General features: G+C 41.5%; 1 protein-coding gene across 25 annotated transcripts in view; it reads left to right on the top strand.

Annotated features, from left to right (window-relative positions):
• The window catches only part of PHLDB2 (pleckstrin homology like domain family B member 2), a 209,545-nt gene that overhangs the window by 150,471 nt on the left and 40,330 nt on the right, over nucleotides 1-18,744 (top strand). For 17 of the 25 annotated variants that reach the window (XM_048215209.2, XM_057306817.1, XM_057306816.1 and 14 more), the window contains 3 exons: nucleotides 1,081-1,224; nucleotides 2,285-2,422; nucleotides 14,354-14,482. In XM_048215209.2, the coding sequence (XP_048071166.1) occupies nucleotides 1,081-1,224; nucleotides 2,285-2,422; nucleotides 14,354-14,482 (411 nt within the window). The remainder of the gene's footprint in view (nucleotides 1-1,080; nucleotides 1,225-2,284; nucleotides 2,423-14,353; nucleotides 14,483-18,744) is intronic. The other 8 variants (XM_048215211.2, XM_057306819.1, XM_048215208.2 and 5 more) reach the window with 1 other exon arrangement.

The following is an 18,744-nucleotide window of genomic DNA, read 5'->3' as shown; positions in this document are numbered from 1 at the left end:
TTTTCAAAGAGAGATAAAAATTGATTAATAATGTACCAATACCCCAGCCTCCCTTAACTTACAGAAAGGCCGATCTCTACGAGGCAATATTAGGATAACTAACCTGAAATTGCAGAAAGAAGAGGTGATTTTCAATTCACTATACTGTCTTCTTAAAACATGGTCCCATTTCGGGTGTGTATATGATCTCGAATATTCCTTTCTTCCCTGGGCACCTGTCATCGCTCTGTTCAGGGGTGTAAGTATGCCAAGGAACTCAAGTTTTTTTCTGTGAAATGATTTTATGAATGATGACCAGTGTCCTGTTTTGTGTCACAAATGCCCATTGGCCCAGTTAGTGTCTTAAACATTATACAGGAAGAAGGTGCCGTAGGATAAAGACAGTTAGTAATGTGCGAACAAAAGAAGTGAAACATGTATTAACTTCATATTAAGACATTTTGGGAGTCACCACAGTAATAACGCCTGTATTGTCCTGATTATTCGCTTTCTGGAACATTGCGGTGAGAGGGGCCACGCGTATCGTGCCCTCGCTTTTCCACCGTGTGTTGGAAAGGAGACAAAGAAGCATGAATGCCCATTCGCGCAGATAACCCTAGTGGTGGGACCCAGGAGTACGGGTAGAGATTCGGTAAACCATTGTAGGAGCTGTGTTCACTCGGAGAAGGGAGAGAATATGGAGTTTGGAGTGAAGGTAGCATCATGCCCGAGAGATCCCTGAGGAAGATGTCGAAAGTCCTGTCTAGCTTCTCGTCCTTTGCTGTGCCTTTCTCTATGACCTTAGAGAAGTCACTACAATCTCTATGGACCACAACTTCCTTATCTGTACAAACTTAGTTATTTCAGCTTTAAAAGAATATGAATGGGTGAATTTAAGTTGGTTTGTATGAGCTGGCTTAAGAACCTAGCTGCTGAGGATTTGTGGGAAAATGCAGAGTTGCAACAGACCAATCACTAGGGTGCTTTCGGAATGCAAAGAGGCACTGAGACTGTGGAACATGAGACTTCCTACTGGTTTATAAATTGGGAGATCCTGGAATTGAAGTGTGAATAGCCCTTTTCTGTGTTGCTTAATTGCAGACCCCAGAGGGTATAAACGAGGAACAAAGGATTCAGGAGCTGGCAGCAATGGAAGAGACCCGGATAGCAATTCTAAATAACCTCGAGGAACTTGAACAAAAAATCAAAGATATCAATGACCAGATGGATGAATCTTCCAGAGAGGTATAAACCAGCAGTTGACTTTTTACCCTTCTTTTTTCTCGCCTTCCTTTAGCTGAAAAATATTACTACCTATTAAGGCATAGGCTTTGAGCAGAATACATAGAAATCAACATGAGTTAATATTTTTTTTTCCAGTGGGTCCATGTATAGGGTAAAAATACCTTTAAAAAAAAAAAAGTTCTTTTTTCCCCTGTCTTTTTTTTTCTTAAGTGAGATGAGACAAACATGAAGCCATTTTTGGTGTACTCTGGGTATAACGAATTTTGTCTTAACTAGTGTCCGCTCTCTGACTTGCGACGGATCTGTCAGCTGAGGTCCCGTATATTTAGGTGTCCAAGTTGAAATCCAACAGACATTTCCTGAGTGTGCTTACTATGAGTTGGACATCATGTTGCACTATAGGGGGGACTTATATATGAAGCAAACATAGACCTAGCTTTCTAGAGATTTGCAAACCAGAGAGGAGACAGACACATAGTCTATTACTATTATAGGGGAAAGCGGCTATTTTCATACTGTCTCCACGGAGCGAGAAGGAGCAAATGATTCCGCCTAGCATGTGTATACTCACAGATGATGCAGATAGCTATAAGTGGAAGGGGACTGCTCACCTGTCATCTTATGCACGGACCCTGGACGTCCCTCCTGCTGGCATTGCAAAGACTACATCACTTGCCTGCTGGGCCGGGTGTAAATTTCACTTCCCAAGCTCTGTGGACAAACAAAGACAGACACAGCTGCTCCCAAGATGGTTTGAGCTTGAGCCTGAATCTGAGCAAATAGGCAAAATAGTACTGAGAAGTTAGCAGAAAAGGAGTTGAAGTAGAAACATTAAATGATAGGTAGATTTCTTAGTGAATATATCGTGGGCTGTCCAGCTTCCTTATATAGGAATTCTGAGTCTCACCTGGACTCTCTGGAGTGTTCGCTAGACCCCACAGTCTGGCTGATACCCTAGTACTTTTTGAAATTTGCGGCTCTTAAGAATGCACGTCTAGCGTGGGCAGTTGAGACTCTCTCCGAAGGTGAAGCGCCTCTGAGCTTTGTTTTGTGTCCTCAGTTGGATATGGAGTGTGCTCTTTTGGACGGAGAACAGAAGTCGGAAACAACTGAACTTATGAAAGAGAAGGAAATCTTGGATCATCTAAATCGAAAAATAGCAGAACTGGAAAAGAACATTGTTGGTGAAAAGACCAAGGTAAAAGAAAAGTATATTTGAATGCAATTTTTATAAACAATATGGTAGCTCCATTTGGTCGAATTTAAATGTTGTATGCATTCCCATGGTTTGGGATTTGTGTGTCATGTTCCTGGAGACAGTGGTACTAGAGGAGAGTCTTAGGTTGAGGTAAGTTCTTCACAAAGAACTGTCAGGGACTGAGCCTTGCATGCTAAGGGAGTAGAGCCCATAGAACTTTTGAGCTGATATTCATGGCAGCTTAACCTACTTGAGCTGAGTAAATTGCTTTTTTCCCAACAGGCTTTCTGCCCTTCTGATTGTTCTGTGTTTTTTAAAGATTGATTTTAGCATAAGAAGTTTATTCTTAACCACTGGCATCCTGCACGGATGACTTAAGCATATTCAAATATGGTTGCCTTTTTTCTTTTTCATTTTTCTGTTTATTAAAAATTTGAATGGGAACCATTCATCTCACCTGTCCTGCCTTGCCATTGTCTTCAATGCAAGGGCACTGCTCTTTGACAAATGTATTGGAGTTGTCAGGGAATCCTCACACACCGCCAAGTGGAATATATCCATGAAACACAGTTGACACTTACCTTGGAAAAGGTCTCACTCATACGTTTCAGGCCACAACCTGAATGTTAGCTGTTATCTACTAGGGAAAGTGGGAAAAATTACGTGCAGTTTTTAGAATTCAGGATAGCAGTTGAGTTTTTTGTTTATCTGTTTATTTGTTTATTTCCCCTGGGAAATATTTCCCTTACTCTTCTCCCACATTCTGAGTTCGTTACAGCTAAACTAAGCCTAAAATTTAACAAATGAGATTCCAGTTTCGGAAGGAAAAAGCGAGCACACTTGAACACATTCTTCCTAGCTCACCATCTTCTCCACTAAACTGAGAAAAAGAAAAAAATCAGTTTAAGTTCTAGTGGGTAATATGTGGAAAGGATTTCTGCTGAATGTGGCTTCCTTTTTAGGCTCTTCTTTGTTTGAGACCTATAAATAAGGGCATTTGATCTTGGTGCCAGGGAATGAGCTCAAAGTGATATTGTCAGAAATTGATGTCAGACTAACAGCTACACATCAATTTCTTGGTTGCCTGCTTGTCAAGATTAACTACCCAGCTTTTTCACATTAAGTTTAATGTATGTTCCTTCAAGCTCCAGACTTTGAAATAGTAAAGAATCCATTTGGGTAGTTGGTATATTTTTCTTTAAAAGCTCAAAGCCAAGTCAAAGGATCGATTGTCTAGATCTGCAGTAGAGGACGATTCTGGTTTTCCAAGATTCTGCACTGATACAGCAAGAAAACGTGGGAAGCATTAGATGTCTTTGTCTGAGGTACTTATTAGTATTTATTTTTATGTCCTACTGGAAAACTTGTGGGACAGAGGAATGGGTATCATGTTCTTTATGAGCCTTTCTGCTTTCCTCATCCATGGAGTTATTTATCTTTGTGTAGCCCACACACGGCATGGCCTGCAAATTCTATTTGTCTCCGTCGTTAGCATGAAACACAAAAGCGAAGCAAGTCATGTCAATGCTAATCCCACCTCCCAGGGAAAGTCGTGTTATATTCTGTGGACCTAAAGGAGAGGTGGAACTCCAGGTACATGGGCAGAAACAAGAAAGGAGGCCACCTCCATCCTTCCTATTATTGTTTTGGTAAGCTTGACAGAGGCCCTGCATAGGAGAGGGGACAGTGGGGGCTTGACATATAGGACTGGCTCATGCAGCTGTTAGGGGATTCATTGGTCTTAGAAAGTGGGATTATTGTCTGTCATCACATGGTGTGAAAAATGGCAGAAACTGGCTTTGGGTGAGAGATTCCAGAGAAGGACGAGGGAAGTGGAAACAGACTGGGCTAGATGATGTTATACAGATTTTTGATGACCAATCTCAAATAGAGACTCAGTACTGCTTGGTGGCATTACTGTGTTTTTCAGATAAACTTATACCGTTTCATGACATGGTTGTTTCACACTTTTACTCTCTTCAAACCTCTGGTCCATTTTCCTCCCACTGAGATGACCTCATCACCTACTTCCCTTAGAAATCAGATGTATCCCATCCCTTCACCACTAAGGAGGGTTCTCCCCACCCCCCATCCTGCAAAGATAAGTATCATCCCATCCCACAGTCTCCAGGTCAGCTCTTCTGTACCCCACTCGCCCAGCCTTCTCCCTCTTTACTGGACTTTGACTGCCAACATGCCAACACTATTTTTACGTGTTATTATTATTTAAAAACAAACTACCTTCCAGCTATTGTCTTATCTCGTTTCTCTTCATCATAGCCATGCTTTTCAAACAGTGTTCTTCCTACACTATGAGCCCTCTTCCTCACTTCCTAGTTACCACCCACCCAACAACTCCAGTAGACTTAGGCCCCCACTTCTCCATCAGATTCGTCCCTGGTAAGACTACAAAAGACCCACTGCTGGTTTTTAGTCCTGTTGTGATCAGACTTCCTGAGCAACATTCAAGACAGGGGACAAACCTTTTTCTTCATACTTGACCCCCCACCCTGCCCCTTGGCCTCTGGGTGCCTCCTCTTCTGGTTTTCCTTCTCTTTCTCTTACTCATTCTCTCTGACTTGTCCAACTGAGTTCCCTTTGCTTGGTTCTCTGCCTCTGTAAAACCAGTTGTTAGAGTATTTGTCTCTGATCTGAACCCTCTCCTCTTGTATCCTCACATTCTCTTATAGCCATGGCTCCCCATGACCTGTAAACGCTGGTGACAGTCGAGTGTATGTCTTTAGCCTACAACACTTTCCCGAACTTCTGACTCATATCCTGTAGCCTACCTGACATCTGTACTCAGACATTTCACAGCTACTGCCTACTCAACTCTCCTAATGAATCCTTGAGCTTCTCCTTCCCCTTGTCTTCCATACGCCTCCCCCCCGTCAATCCTGTTCTTCCTCCAGTTTTCCCAGGGCAGGAGATGGCATCTCCAGCCACCTCTATGTGCAACTGGCAACCCGGAAATCGATCTTGACACTTCTTCCTCCATCCCCCTCGCATGAAGAGTTCTCAAGTACTTCAGCTTCTCTGCATCTCCACTAACAGCATTCTCCTCTAAACCATCAGAATCTCTTCTTTACTTCCATTTCCATTTGCTTCCCTTTATTTCATTCTCTTCACAGCAGCCAGAGCAATTTTTAAAAATATATAAATTAGATCCTATCACTCTGATTTGTGTCCCACCCTATTTTATATAAATTTTATATATTTATATCGTGGCCCTTCATCACTCCTCCCTCCTTCACCCGATGTGCATGGGGACCTTCTTTCTATTTGTTTAAAGAACCATCCTCCCCCCACCTCCTGCCAGATCTGTTTCCTTGCAGATCTGTTTCCCACGCCTGGAATTCCCTTCCCATATTCCATATCTTGTTGGTTCTATCTTTCAGGGCTTAGGTTCATTGTTAGCTTTTCCGAAAAGCCCTTTCAGACCCTTCCAGTTCAGATTATGTTCTCCCTGTTGTTCTCTGCGTCCTTGTACAAATCACATTTCGTACTTCACATTTGTTTGGGGCTTATTAGATGCGGATTTCCCTCTCTAGCGTGTGAAATAGAGGAAGGCACTGCTATCCACCATTTATCCGGCTCATAGCACAGGCTAGAGTACCACCCAGTATGCTTCGGGAATACTGTCCTTGGATCTCCTGCTAGCAGCGAGCCCGGGCGGGGCCTTAGCAGAAACTCTGAGCCAGACACCTGCTTAAGAGCTACGTGCTGCCAAGTTCAGGCCATCTGGGCTGGTGTGCTTCAGTGCACATGCCAGGGGGCTCGTCGCACGCTGCCAGCCCAGCCAGAGTGTAAGACAGAAGGAGGAAGTGGCCTTTGCCCTTTTGGATCTCGCTTCCTTTTCCACGCACCTGTTGCTGCTGTCAGATAGAAACTGTGGAATGAGAAAAACAAAACCTGGAAAGATATCCCTGCCAGGCAAGCGCCACTGCAGATGTCGGCAGCACATCCTGTAAGCCCGGCCCTACTTTTTTGGAGACAAGGCTTGGAGCCACAGGAGGAAGGCTTACTAACACCTCAAATTTCAAATACTGGTGTGAAATTATTGACATTGTTTCCTTGGCACTCGAGGCCAGTCTTCGGTACTATTTCTCGTATGTGATTTGGAAACTATCGTTCTATTTTACCTAGTTGGTATCAATTAATTTACAGGTCTCACTCCCTTTTCGAAAGTTCACGGTAGGGCACTTCACATTTACGAAAGACCTCCATTAGCACCTGTTCTCGCTAACTGCAAGAAATCCGAAGAGGATTTCCGCTCTTATGCAAAAAGGCCGCGAGAAGCGAACCCAGGCACTGCGTGTGTAGAGCTCTCAGCCTTTGTGCCTCCCCGCGCGCGCGCTCGCAGCCCCAGCCGCCGGAGTGGCGCCACCCAGCCCCTTCCCTGGGAACTACAGCAGCCTCTCAGCAGCCCCCAGCCACGCTCCTTCCACTGTGTCCGAGAGCATCTGCTGTATCTCCATTTACTTGGTGCATCGGTTAGATGAGCAAGATGTGTCCTAAGGTATCAGAAGAGCCTAAGAGAGGTGATTCTGGGGGTCTGAGAAGGCTTAACAATTTTTCCATATAAATTAATGGTAATTGCTTCTTCACTTTACACCATTTCGGCTTCGGCCAGGTTTCATAGGAGCGCTCTACCTTCAGACACAGGAGGGAACCTGTATGATAGAGATGACTACTACTTATTATATGTTACCATCTAAAATATAAACAGCATAAAACGTAGACAACATATAAAATATAGACAATATAAAATATAGACAATGCATTCAATTATATATTTATTGAACGTTTTTGCAACGGCTCCCTGAGCTGATTTTCTCTGCCCTTATGGGTTCCACAGTCAAAAGCATCAAGAAGCCCATTTCCATGTGGCTCTGAGCTAAATGCTTAGACAGTAGCCACATCACAAATAGAGTCTCTGCGAACATGGGTAAACCCTGAACAAATGTAAGGATCTTGACTCGAACCTAAGTCCAGGGAGGATATTTATTTGATGAGGCAGTAAGCAAAGAGGCCATAGCGTTTTCCTGGGGTGAGTGGAAGGAGAGAGAATTCTTAACCTCCGCCCTAGTGATTCAGTTTAATGAGCTTGGCGACAGAGCAACGAAGCCACCAGAACCATGAAGCTCGGGGCTGGCAAAGGCCTGGTTGTGGACTTGGCTTCCCTTCTTGCCGCTCCCCTACCCCATGGTGAAGCCCAGCTGGAGCCGCTGCTGAGCAGGTGCGCACACCTGCCTTTGTTTATCTAGCTTTCCCTTCTGTCTTTGCCTTGTTCTGACCACAGTAAGAATTCCAAACTAAAAATAGTTTCACAATTTCCTCTACTTTATTATAGAGGAATTTCAATTTCCTCTATGATGATGATCTTTGTCTCATCTCTGCTTCTTTGGCATACAAAAGTCAATAGTCCTGAAATAGTACTGAAATTCAGTAAAATGGTTAAGGAAGGGCTCCACGTCCCTAGTCTTGTCGCAGTCTTTCCGTTACCCAGATGCTCATCATAAAGCCCAACCGCGCTTTATTTTAGGATCTGTCCTCACACAGATAGATTATGGTATTTTGTTGCCATCCTGGCCTGTACTTGTTTATAACTAAACAGGCTTAAAGGTGTGAACCGAAGCTTAAATTACACTCTACGCCATATAACTTGTGCCACAGTGAAACCGTACGTTATTTGACTAATTTTCCTACACGAAGCATGTATCATTGTATCTAAAATGGTTAAATTTTATTCCCCGTTATTATCTTGCCAAAGTACCTGTTACTTCCTCTCCATCCTTCCTTCGGAGCCGGGGGAAGACAGAGAGCCTGGCCCAGAATTCCTCAGCCAAGTGTTAATGCTTCTGGAGTGTGGAGCGTTTGCCAAGTCACAGTCAGTGTTCAGAAGGAACCCAGCCCTTCCCGTGCCTCTTTCTTACATTTCAAAGTTAGTTAGAGGAAGTGGAAGAATGGCGTGGGATTTGGGGATAGAGTCACCCAGGATTCCAGATTAGGGTTCTTTTTTCTGGTGGTTGATTATAGAAATCCCAAGTGTTCTGATTGTCCAGTTTTTTTCTACACTAAACATCCATCAATTGTGTAATTAAAATGTCAAAGCTAAAGGGAAAAAAAATCCTAAGAAAGAAGCATAAGGATGAGCCTCCGTAGAGGCAGGCAGAGAATGCATTCTCAGCTTGCTGGCCTTTGTTCACACAGGTCCGTAATCTTTCCTCTGCAATTCTAAAATCTGAAGGTTTTTTTGGTGGGGGAGGTGGGGGAACCGTTTGTAAGATTAGCATCAAAACCTCGTTGGTTTTGGTTTGCAGCTGATATTCACACTTGTGTAAATATTCATAAGTAGCTGCAGAAATAGAAACATGTTTGATTGTAGGTACTGGCCCAGACCTTACTGGAAATGCCTTTTAATAGATGCTATATGAACTGCGACACCTCTATAAAATTCAGAATATTCTGAGATCTGGAACACATCTGGCCTTAAGAATTTCAGATAAGTGATTTTGGACCTAAAACAATTGCCTCCTCTGTGAACCCAATTGCCTGCCTCCCAAGCCATAGGGTTTAGGAACTGGAAGGAAAGGTATTCTCAGGGTCTATGGAAAGGACATTGGATCGACTTCCCTTAGAAATGATGGCCTAGATACTATGAATTTAAACACATCACTGCATCAACTCCAAACCTGACCCAGTCCCAGTGTTTCATGAAACACACCCGAATACTTAGTATGTGCTGGATTCTGTGCTGAACAGGTTGGAAATTATAAAGATGGGCCTTAAGTTTTAAGAGAATCTTTATTAAGCTAATAGAGTTGCCAGATTCAGTAAATAAATAAATAAATAATTAAATAAGAACGTAAATAAATCCTCCATACATCCCATCCTAAATGTCCCACACGTATTTACCTATATAAGGTGCTCAGATGCATCTGAATTTCAGATAAACAGAGAATAAATTTTGGTATAATTATACCCTAGGCATTATTTGGGACATACTTACAGTAAAAGATCATTTGTCATTCATCTGAAATTCAAATTTAACTGAGCGTCCTCTATTTTATCTGGCAGCCCCACAAACTAATAGAGTAAGCACCTTTTCAGAGTGACCTTGAATCATCTGCTTACCAAACATTACTTAGATGTGGTAAAATTATGTCTTCATAATTCAGGAATTTTCTGTGTCATATTGAAATTCAAATTGGGCCAGCAGGTTAAATTTCAGTTCCTTCCTTCAAGAATGTAACTCAAAAGAGAGAAACTTATGTTATTGTCTTCTAACCACATTTCCAGCGAGATAAGTGGTCCCATGATGAGCTTTAGATTATTAAGTTCATTACGATTATTGGTAATTCTTGTGTACGGGTTCAAGTTATTTAGGGTAAACTCATCCACACTCCTGATCATTTGTGTGACTAGAAGAGAGTCATTTTGAACTTGAAATGCATCATTGCTCTCTGAACGTGCACTGGATATTGGAATCTCAGTACATTTTTTGTTTGGTTTACTTGAGGCATTTAATCTGAATGTAAAATATTGTACAATTGGGGTGTCACTTGTAAAAGGACCTTTTATACCATGAAGTGAAGGCACTAAGCCAAATGTTTGAGGAACATCTTTGGTGCCTTGCGTATTAATGTCCCGTGTCTTCATTTAAAAAATCAAATTGTTGGTAATTGCCTTTGCGTCCGCACCATCCCGGGTGGCTCATTCAGGGGTTCCCAACCTGGCCGCGTATGAGAAAACATGGAGGGATTTTTTAAATGTTCATACCCTAGCCTTTTGCTTCTGAATGTCTGACTGTGTGGAAACTTGGAAAATAATGTATTTAAAAGCTCACCCAGCTTTTTCTAACATGCAGTCAGGGCTAAGAACCACAGAGCTAACTGGACTGTACTTCATGAGGACAGTGATCAGTCTCCCTCTTTTCTTTCTTTCTTTTTAAGATTTTATTTATTTATTAGAGAGAGAGTGTGTGTGTGCACAGCAGAGGGAGAGGGAGAAGCAGGCTCTCCACTAAGCAGGGAGCCTGATGCAGGGGTTCGATCCCAGGACCCGGGATCATGACCTGAGCCGAAGGCAGACACTTAACCGACTGAGCCACCCAGGCCTTCCAGACTCCCTCTTTTCTCTACTTATAGTCCCTTTATACATATTTACTGAGTGAATGAATAAATAACTCACCATGCAAGTGAATAGATGCCCAATTTTATATACTGATTTCTGCTTTAATTTGCTGTCAATAATGTGCCTTTGTCATGTATACTCTGTAGGAACATCAATCTTAAACATAAAAAAAGGCAGATCTGGCAATGCATTTGTGACCCAGTTGGCTTTTGCCAGTACGTAACAACAAAGCAATGCAAGAGCGCTGCTAACAGGAACAGCCGTGTCCCTAGTGAAGTCATTCTGTGCTGGGTTTTAGAAATGGCCCCTGGTGCATCTGGATTTTCCTGGAGTGTTCCAATTCCTCGTCATCTTATTTTTTCAATAAACTGAAATCTGTTCAATTTATTGCAAATTTATTAAATTTACTCGTTAAAATTTAATAAATGCATTGAAAATTTAATTTAAATTTTATTTAATTTAAAATTCATTACAATTCACTTAAATGCACTCGTTTCTTGAAAATTGATTTATGAGTCCTTAAAAAAAAAGTTATGCTCTCTGCCAATTTGGTGTTTAGAAAATATTGCCATGCCTACAGTAATTAGAAGAGGTGAGTTTACCAGTTTAAATCCGGGGGAGGGAAATAACAGCCAGGTTTCATATTTTGCATGTCAAAAGCAAGAATCCCTGAACCCTGAAATGCCATCTAATTTGTCCATATACTTGTCTTTGCTGAAGAAGGTGATATTTTCAGCCCTACTTCACTAGTTGCCTAGAGCTAATTTTCCTTTGAAAACTTTCTGGGCAATAAATAGAAAGTAGGAATATTAATTTCTTTCTGGCTTGAGATGGCCAACTTTTGGCTGGCACAGGAGTGACATCACCTCTCTAGTCCTCCGTGATGGATGGCCAGGCCCACCTGCCACTAGTCCTGTCATCCTTGCCCTTTACTTCCTTTGCCCTCACTTTGGCCCCACTAAGCTTTTGCTCCGAGTCTCAAGTCGTGCTCACAGCATTACCGGTAAACCAGAGAAGCGGCAGAAGGTGCCGACGGTGCCCTCTGGCGTAGTTCTTCGCACTGCCCCCTTGTATGGAAGTGCAAAACCTTTTGAGCACCTTAGAAGGAAGGCACTATGTAAACATGAGGTACTTTTAATTAGTTATTAGTTATCTGTGCTTATTAGTAGTAATACAAAATGGGGAGCATCAGAGGAATAGTTTGGTTATTTCTTCAGATTTGAGACCCGTGTTTCAGGCCAGTGCCTTTCCATATAATCATATATTGTATCAATGTTTTCTGTCAAATGTAACTTTAAATTTTACAGTTTTGCACATTGGTATTTAAGGGAATTGGATAGTCCTCTTTTCTTTTCTTTCTTTTTTTTTTTTTTTTTTTTTTTTTTTTTTACTTTCTTCTTGGAACTAGAATTGCTGCAAAATCCAGTGATACAGTATCTAGAAATAGAACTCTTCTTGAATAAAATTCTTTTGCTGTGTAAATAGGGCAATCTTTGATTCACGCACAGAAGAAATAACACCTTTTCTTATCCAAAGGACGACTGGGGTTCTGCGTTGCTGGCTGTCTTAAAGGGAAAAAAGGATTCTTTCTGAAACTAAAGCCTGAATCTGGCTGGTCCTTGTATATTCAGCTTTTCTGTGAATGAACACGTGATGACCCTTCCCTCTGTGGACCAGGCCATTGCCCCTCTCCACCTCCTGCGTGTGGGTCTGCCCAGGCACACACTTGCCAGAAAAGGCGGAGGACACTTTCTGGATAGTCTGCAAAAGTTTCAGTTGCAGAAACATTTTTGTTTTTAGTTTTATTTTTTTTTAATATTTTATTTATTCATTTGAGAGAGACAGAGAGAGAGCACAAGCAGAGGGGAGAGGCAGAGGGGAGGAGCAGAGGGGAGAGGCAGAGGGAGAAGCAAGCAGACTGAGCAGGCAGCCCGAGGACTCAGGGGCTCGGGACTCGATCCCAGGTCCTGGAGATCATGACCCAAGCTGAAGGCTTAACCATCTGAGGCACCCCTGCAGAAACATTTTTAGATCAATATATGAAGTAGGATTCCCAGTTTATGGCTTCCGGATTTAATCATTTTGAGAGGGAAAACATGCACATCTAAACCTAAATACATCTTTCTAAAATGCCCTTGACATTTGAAAATTTTCTGCCAAAAATGGGCACCTAAGTGAACTGGTATTTATGTCCTATAGTTTTCAATTTAAGCCATAGCCTCTTTTATACAGAATCTAAACATATGCTTACATGGGAAATCATGGCCGTTTGGTTGAAGAAATTGTAGTAAGTATAATTTTATAGGACTGTTTGAGAGCTACATCCTTTTAAAAAAACCCTTCTCTGTTCAAGCTTAGAAGCCAGTTTTATTGCTACCTGCACGTAGAGTGAATGAGGCAAGGAGAGTGAGGTCGTGGTCATTGTGCTTACTCAGGGTCAAATGGTGGCAGTGCTTCATGAAGCGCTTCTTTTTCCTTTTTTTTTAAGATTTTATTTATTCATTTGAGAGAGCGCAAGAGAGAGAATGAGCAGGGAGAGTGGCAGAGGGAGAGGGAGAAGCAGGCTCCCCGTTGAGCAGTGAGCCCGACCCCAGGACCCTGGGATCATGGCCTGAGCTGAAGGCAGCCGCTTGACCTGCTGAGCCTCCCAGGCGCCCCTCCGGGGCTGACAGAGTTACGCCAGGGGAGAATCGGGTCTCAAATTTACTTCAAGGCTTCAGAGCACCATAAAGGGCACACAGGTTGGGAAGACAAGCACTAAACAGGTTGAAATATTGTTTCTCCATTTAAAAGGTGACACGTAAGGCCAGGTAATCACTGTATTATGGGATTTGCCTGGTAGACCCCGGAGATGTCCAGGGTCCCTTTGGAGTGTGTGACTGGGGAAGGATTTAGTGTTATCTCCTCCTTTCTCTTCTATTTTCTGAGACCTGGGTGTTCTCCTTTCCTTTTTTCCACAGTCCATGTTTCATGTATTTTTTATGTCAGTCAACGTAGAGAAGTCTTCATCTCCACAGTAAATGTCACCTGTCGGTGTATCCAAACTGCGTGATATGCCTCCCCTCACCGCTTTGTCGGGCTTGCCTTCTTCCCTGCTCTCTCAGCCTTGGAATCAGATTTTCTAATTGCTTAAGCTTTGAAGTTTGCCAAACAGCTAGACCTATTTCAGGTGACCAGGGTGTTGACTAGTGTACCTGGCATGCTTCTGGTCTGAGAACAAAATTACAATAATTTCCAAAGCTTGCTGAACAAATGCCTTGAGCAAATTGGACCAAGACTGTATTTGAGGTAAATGCCGGCTTTCCCTCTACCTGGTTCTCCACCAAGGGACTCATTGCAAGGCTGTCTCATAAATTTGGTTGACATTTCTTTTGTCCTTTGTTGACCATTGACCAGCTTCTTCTGCTTTATAACATGGTGGCAGGAGGGAAGGAAGGAAGGAAGGAAGGAAGGAAGGAAGGAAGGAAGGAAGGAAGGAAAGAAGGAAGAAAGGGAGGAAGGGAGGAAGGGAGGAAGGGAGGAAGGAGGGTTGGGGGTCATTGCCAGTACTTAGGGAAGTGGCCCGTGCTTTGAGAATGCGGAAATGGAGCCCCCTTGTTTTTACTTCCACTTACACTCCCTTATCTTAGTCACTAACAAGGTATGTTTCTACATGCATAGGATATCGTGTGTGTGTGTGTGTGTGTGTGTGTGTGTGTGTGTGTGTGTGTGTTATCCTTGGGAAATGTTCACTAACGCCTGCTTCGGGTGTGAAGGTAATTTCTATTCTTCTATTTTCTGATTTCTGAACTTCAGGAGAAGGTAAAGCTTGATGCTGAAAGGGAAAAACTAGAGAGGCTTCAGGAGATTTACTCCGAGCAGAAGACCCAGCTGGACAATTGTCCTGAGTCCATGAGGGAACAATTACAACAACAACTGAAGAGGGTCAGTAGCAAACAGGAATGCACCAGTTGTTTTTTGTTTTTCGGTGTTTTTTCAATGAAGTTCCACTTACCTATGACTTCCTCCTTCACACAGCATAAATTTGCATAAGTTCTGGTCATTAGATACTTTTTAAATAGAAGTATGCATGCTGACAGTATATATTATTTCATGCTAATCAGTTAAACAATTCCTTGTTAGAATCCTTCACTAATTTATAATGTGAAAAACCAGTTCTGGAGTCATTCTTTGTAACAAAAGAGAGGCGTTCTTTGTGACACACAACTGACACCAAGATTGTAGCATTTAAATCAACTGACATCTTTCCCTGCATTCTCTGCTGTATCATGAGTACTGTTTGCCCTTGGATTTTTTTTTTCTCTCAGCCTGATTTTATACTTGGGCCCAAAAAATTATCCTATTCTCTGATTTGCTTCCCAGCATCCCTCACTGTGTTTCTTTTTCTTTCTGCCTTTTGGTCACACTGAACTCATTAGCACAGCTACAGCAAACACCAAGACCCAAGGTGCAGGGCAATGCCTTCCACAGCTTCTCAGACGAGCTTCATCATTTGTTAAAGCTTAGTGCCGCGTGGACTTTGTGATGTGTTTTATCGGGTTATTCTCTGATCGTTGAAGTTGGCTGTGCTTAACACGGCCATGCTGGTCATCTGCTGAAATGAGGCTTCGAGGTGGAGAGTTTCACAAACAACTGGCAAGACCACTTAATATTTCAGAGCCTCTTAACGACTGGGTTGTTTGCTCTGAACAGCAACCCAAATAAACCGTGACCCTGGGGAACAGTCTTGGATCTCTAAAAGAGTCATGTCATAGTAATTTGTGCTAAGTGACTAACAACTCATGATTTCATGTGACTAGAAAAGAAGGTTCGCTTCATTCATGTGATTCTGTCAGGACCTTCTTGGGAGTAGGCAAGTCGAAACACCAGCTAAGGTAGCCCCACCCTTGGAAATGTTTAAGATGGCCTTTAATACAAAACATGTGATACCTTAGAGTAGCGTTAGGTTATGAAAAATTACATTTAAAACTTTTCAGTGTATTACAGAGGTTGAAAGCATCTTAATAAATAGGACCAAAGGCAGACAGGTTAACTGGCAGCATAACGATTTTAATATTTTAACAAATAGTAACTTTCTTACTATGTCCCAACAATGTTTCTTCCTCTTTACTCCTTTTATTGTATACAGCTGAATTTGCTGTAAGAAGAGAAAACTTCCTGTCCCTCAGTGTCATAATTCTCTGGAAATCTTGTGATGAAAATAATTGGGAAAACAATGGTATTTGTAAAATTATTTTCATTTGTAATTTGTGTTTTTGCCAGTTCACCAAAGAGATTGGGAGACTGCCTTTTATATCTGTTCGCTGGTTTTCAACTTCTCCTCATTACTAAAGATTTTACACAGTGCTCATAGTACTTTACCTAGAGTCAGCAGCAACTTATGTATTTTGTTCTTCTCTGCCTCTACTTATCCAGTTGTTGCTTGGACTCTTTATAAACACTGCTGCAAATAAAAATTGGTAGATTCTATTGATAACCGAGACTCAGATTGATATAAACAATGATTGCTTAATCCAGCCTCGATAGGATAACTCTAAGTCTATGTCGGTTGTAAGGATGTCCAAAAGGAGGACAGGAAGTGATGCAGACAGCCTCTTCCACTCTTTCAAGGCAAAGACCCTTTTCCTCTTCCTCTCCAAGCAGAGTGTAAAATTCTTATCGTAAATCCCTTTCCTTGGAAGAGATAACTGGCTTGTAGTAGCTTCTGTTCACCTGTATTAAGAGGTCTCCTAATTTTACAGGGATGACAACCAGAGTAACTCTCCACCAAACCCACGGCTTAATCAGTAAGAAGTTCGCTTATTTCATGAGAAGTCCATTCATACTAGGAACTTTTGTGTTACCACAGCTCATTTCCCTTCAGACTTCAAACATTTCAGGATACCACTTCATTACAAAGCTTTCCCAAAGGCATTTAAACTAGATGCAATAAAGGTGATTTTATTACCACAAACTTCATTAGGTGACAAGTCATACAAAATAAAAAATAAATGAACAGGAAGAACATCATTTTCTTGAACTGTGTGTTATCCCAAGTACTGAAGCTGAAGTTATGGGATGTTTTTTTGCACACAACACTATGCATTTATGACCGGGCTTCTTACTTCTAATTCCCTGCTTTGGAGTCAGAATACAGCTTTCATCTGAGTAGTTGTTTGTAGTTGACGTGGGCTCACCAGTCGAATTGTTCCCTGGGATGCAAGTATTGTGGAAAATAAAACAGAAGCTAAGTGAGTCTTTCGTTTGCCAGGAGAAGTTCCACTAGTAAATGGAGGAGACACCTGGCTAGGACAGTTTTCTTGTGCTTTTGGTAATTTACTCACTGAATGGTCGATTTTAGTCTCTTGATTTAATATATATATAGTACATACTATATATATAATAACACATATTCGGCGATATCAACAATTAGGAGAACTTTTTTCTCACTAGTTGTGCAATTTATCCTTTCATTTTGGATAAGTCCTGCAACCTCTGTGGGTCTCAGTGTCTTCATATATGAAATGAGATATATGAGATATGTACTAATGATTTCCATCGCCTTTTTCCAAATTCCAAAACTGTGCAGTTAAAGTGTTAGACTATAGGACATAAGATGGAGAAACGCGAACAAACCCTGAGCCCCCCTTAAATTTGTGTTCAAAGTTGGCCTTGAGCTGTCATGAGACTATTCCTGTCATCTCTCCTGCTACACCACATCTATTCTCTTCTTCTGTCCCTCTGCTAAGCAAAAAACCCATAGGGGACTGCATGTAAACTTCTACCGTATAAATTCTCAAACAGTTACTGGAAAAAAAGAAGGAATTGCATTGAATTTTCTTGAGCACAGCTGTTTTACGTCCTTTGACGCCTGGCCTTTGAGCTTGCCAACCAGGAGAGATTTGCAATGTTCCTTTTGGCGAGTGAAGCTTAGTTAAGATTTTCATTCAACTAGTCATGCCCTTGACTTTGAGCTTCCTGTATATATTACTGTGTGCTCAATTAAATGACTCCTGCCCCCAGATTCCATCCCCTGAATTCTTACTCTTATCTAAAATCTTTGCAAAGCTTTTTTCGCCTCCCCGGTTGTTTTTCTCTCACAGTGTAAGTTTATATACACACATTCTAATTGTTTGGACAACTTGATCAGATGATTATACCAGCAGAAATGAGTGCCAAGCTTAGCTTTAATTTTCAACTTTCCTACCCAGCGTGTTATTATTTTCATGCCACAGTTTAAATATTTACGACAAACAAATTAGCGGCTCTGTAACCTTCATGCGGTTAAGATAACACATGCTGCCTCTTAACCAGTTGTGGAGTAAGTGACTGACTAGCATAGTGGACATATTGTGCGAAATATACCCACTTTCAGTAAAGATGACTTATAAAGTGAAAAAAAAGGTTTATGAAATTATTTCTCTCGATAATCTTTAGCCATAAACTGAGCTTAATTGAAAGACCTTAAAAACTTGAGTGTGAATGACCACGTGAGTAAATAGATCCACGCTGTATTATTTCAAGACTGCAGGTATTTTGTTTCAAAACACAGTACTCGAGTTATCTCTTAATTACTTCAGTAGTGACTAGATTTGGGCCAAATTCATTCATTCCTTTAGAAGTTATAAGCATAAAATATCCGATAAACTTGAAATGTCCACCAATAACTTGAAACCAAGACCACTTTCTCTTTGGCCCATTAAACTGTACAAAAAAAAAAAAAGTGTGAAGACGTGCTGACTATGTTTTTCAAATTGTTTTTCTTGCTCTTAAGCTTTCAGAATCTGCTGTGTTGACACAATAATCTTGTTGCTGTAGTGCTGCTGGTAATTACATGGTCACTAATCGTCCTTCTGTGAATCATCCCCAGAATAAAATTCATTCCAGAAGATGGGAATGTATTATTCCCTTTGACTAAAAGGCCTCATTTATCACTCACATAAAAACCAAAAGAGGGGGTGGTATGTTTAAAAACTGATATAAATCTAATTTATCCTATTTATTTATCCAACTCGTTCTGATGTTTTGAGTGAGAAAAAAAAAAACAAAAAACCTGTTCTGGCTATTTTGCCTATGTAGGGTTATAAACCATATAGCCCAGCTGCTGTTTCATTTTGGCCATATTCGTAAATAATCATTTACCAATTATATATGGTTTTTAAATCTTCTATACCTACCGCATTTATGGTTTTGTCAAAGGCTCCAAA

This window comes from Ursus arctos, unplaced genomic scaffold (genome assembly GCF_023065955.2).
Source record: "Ursus arctos isolate Adak ecotype North America unplaced genomic scaffold, UrsArc2.0 scaffold_4, whole genome shotgun sequence".
Taxonomy (NCBI): Eukaryota; Metazoa; Chordata; class Mammalia; order Carnivora; family Ursidae; genus Ursus; species Ursus arctos.
Note: the sequence above shows the minus strand (reverse complement) of the source record. Positions and strands in the feature narration are given on the sequence as shown.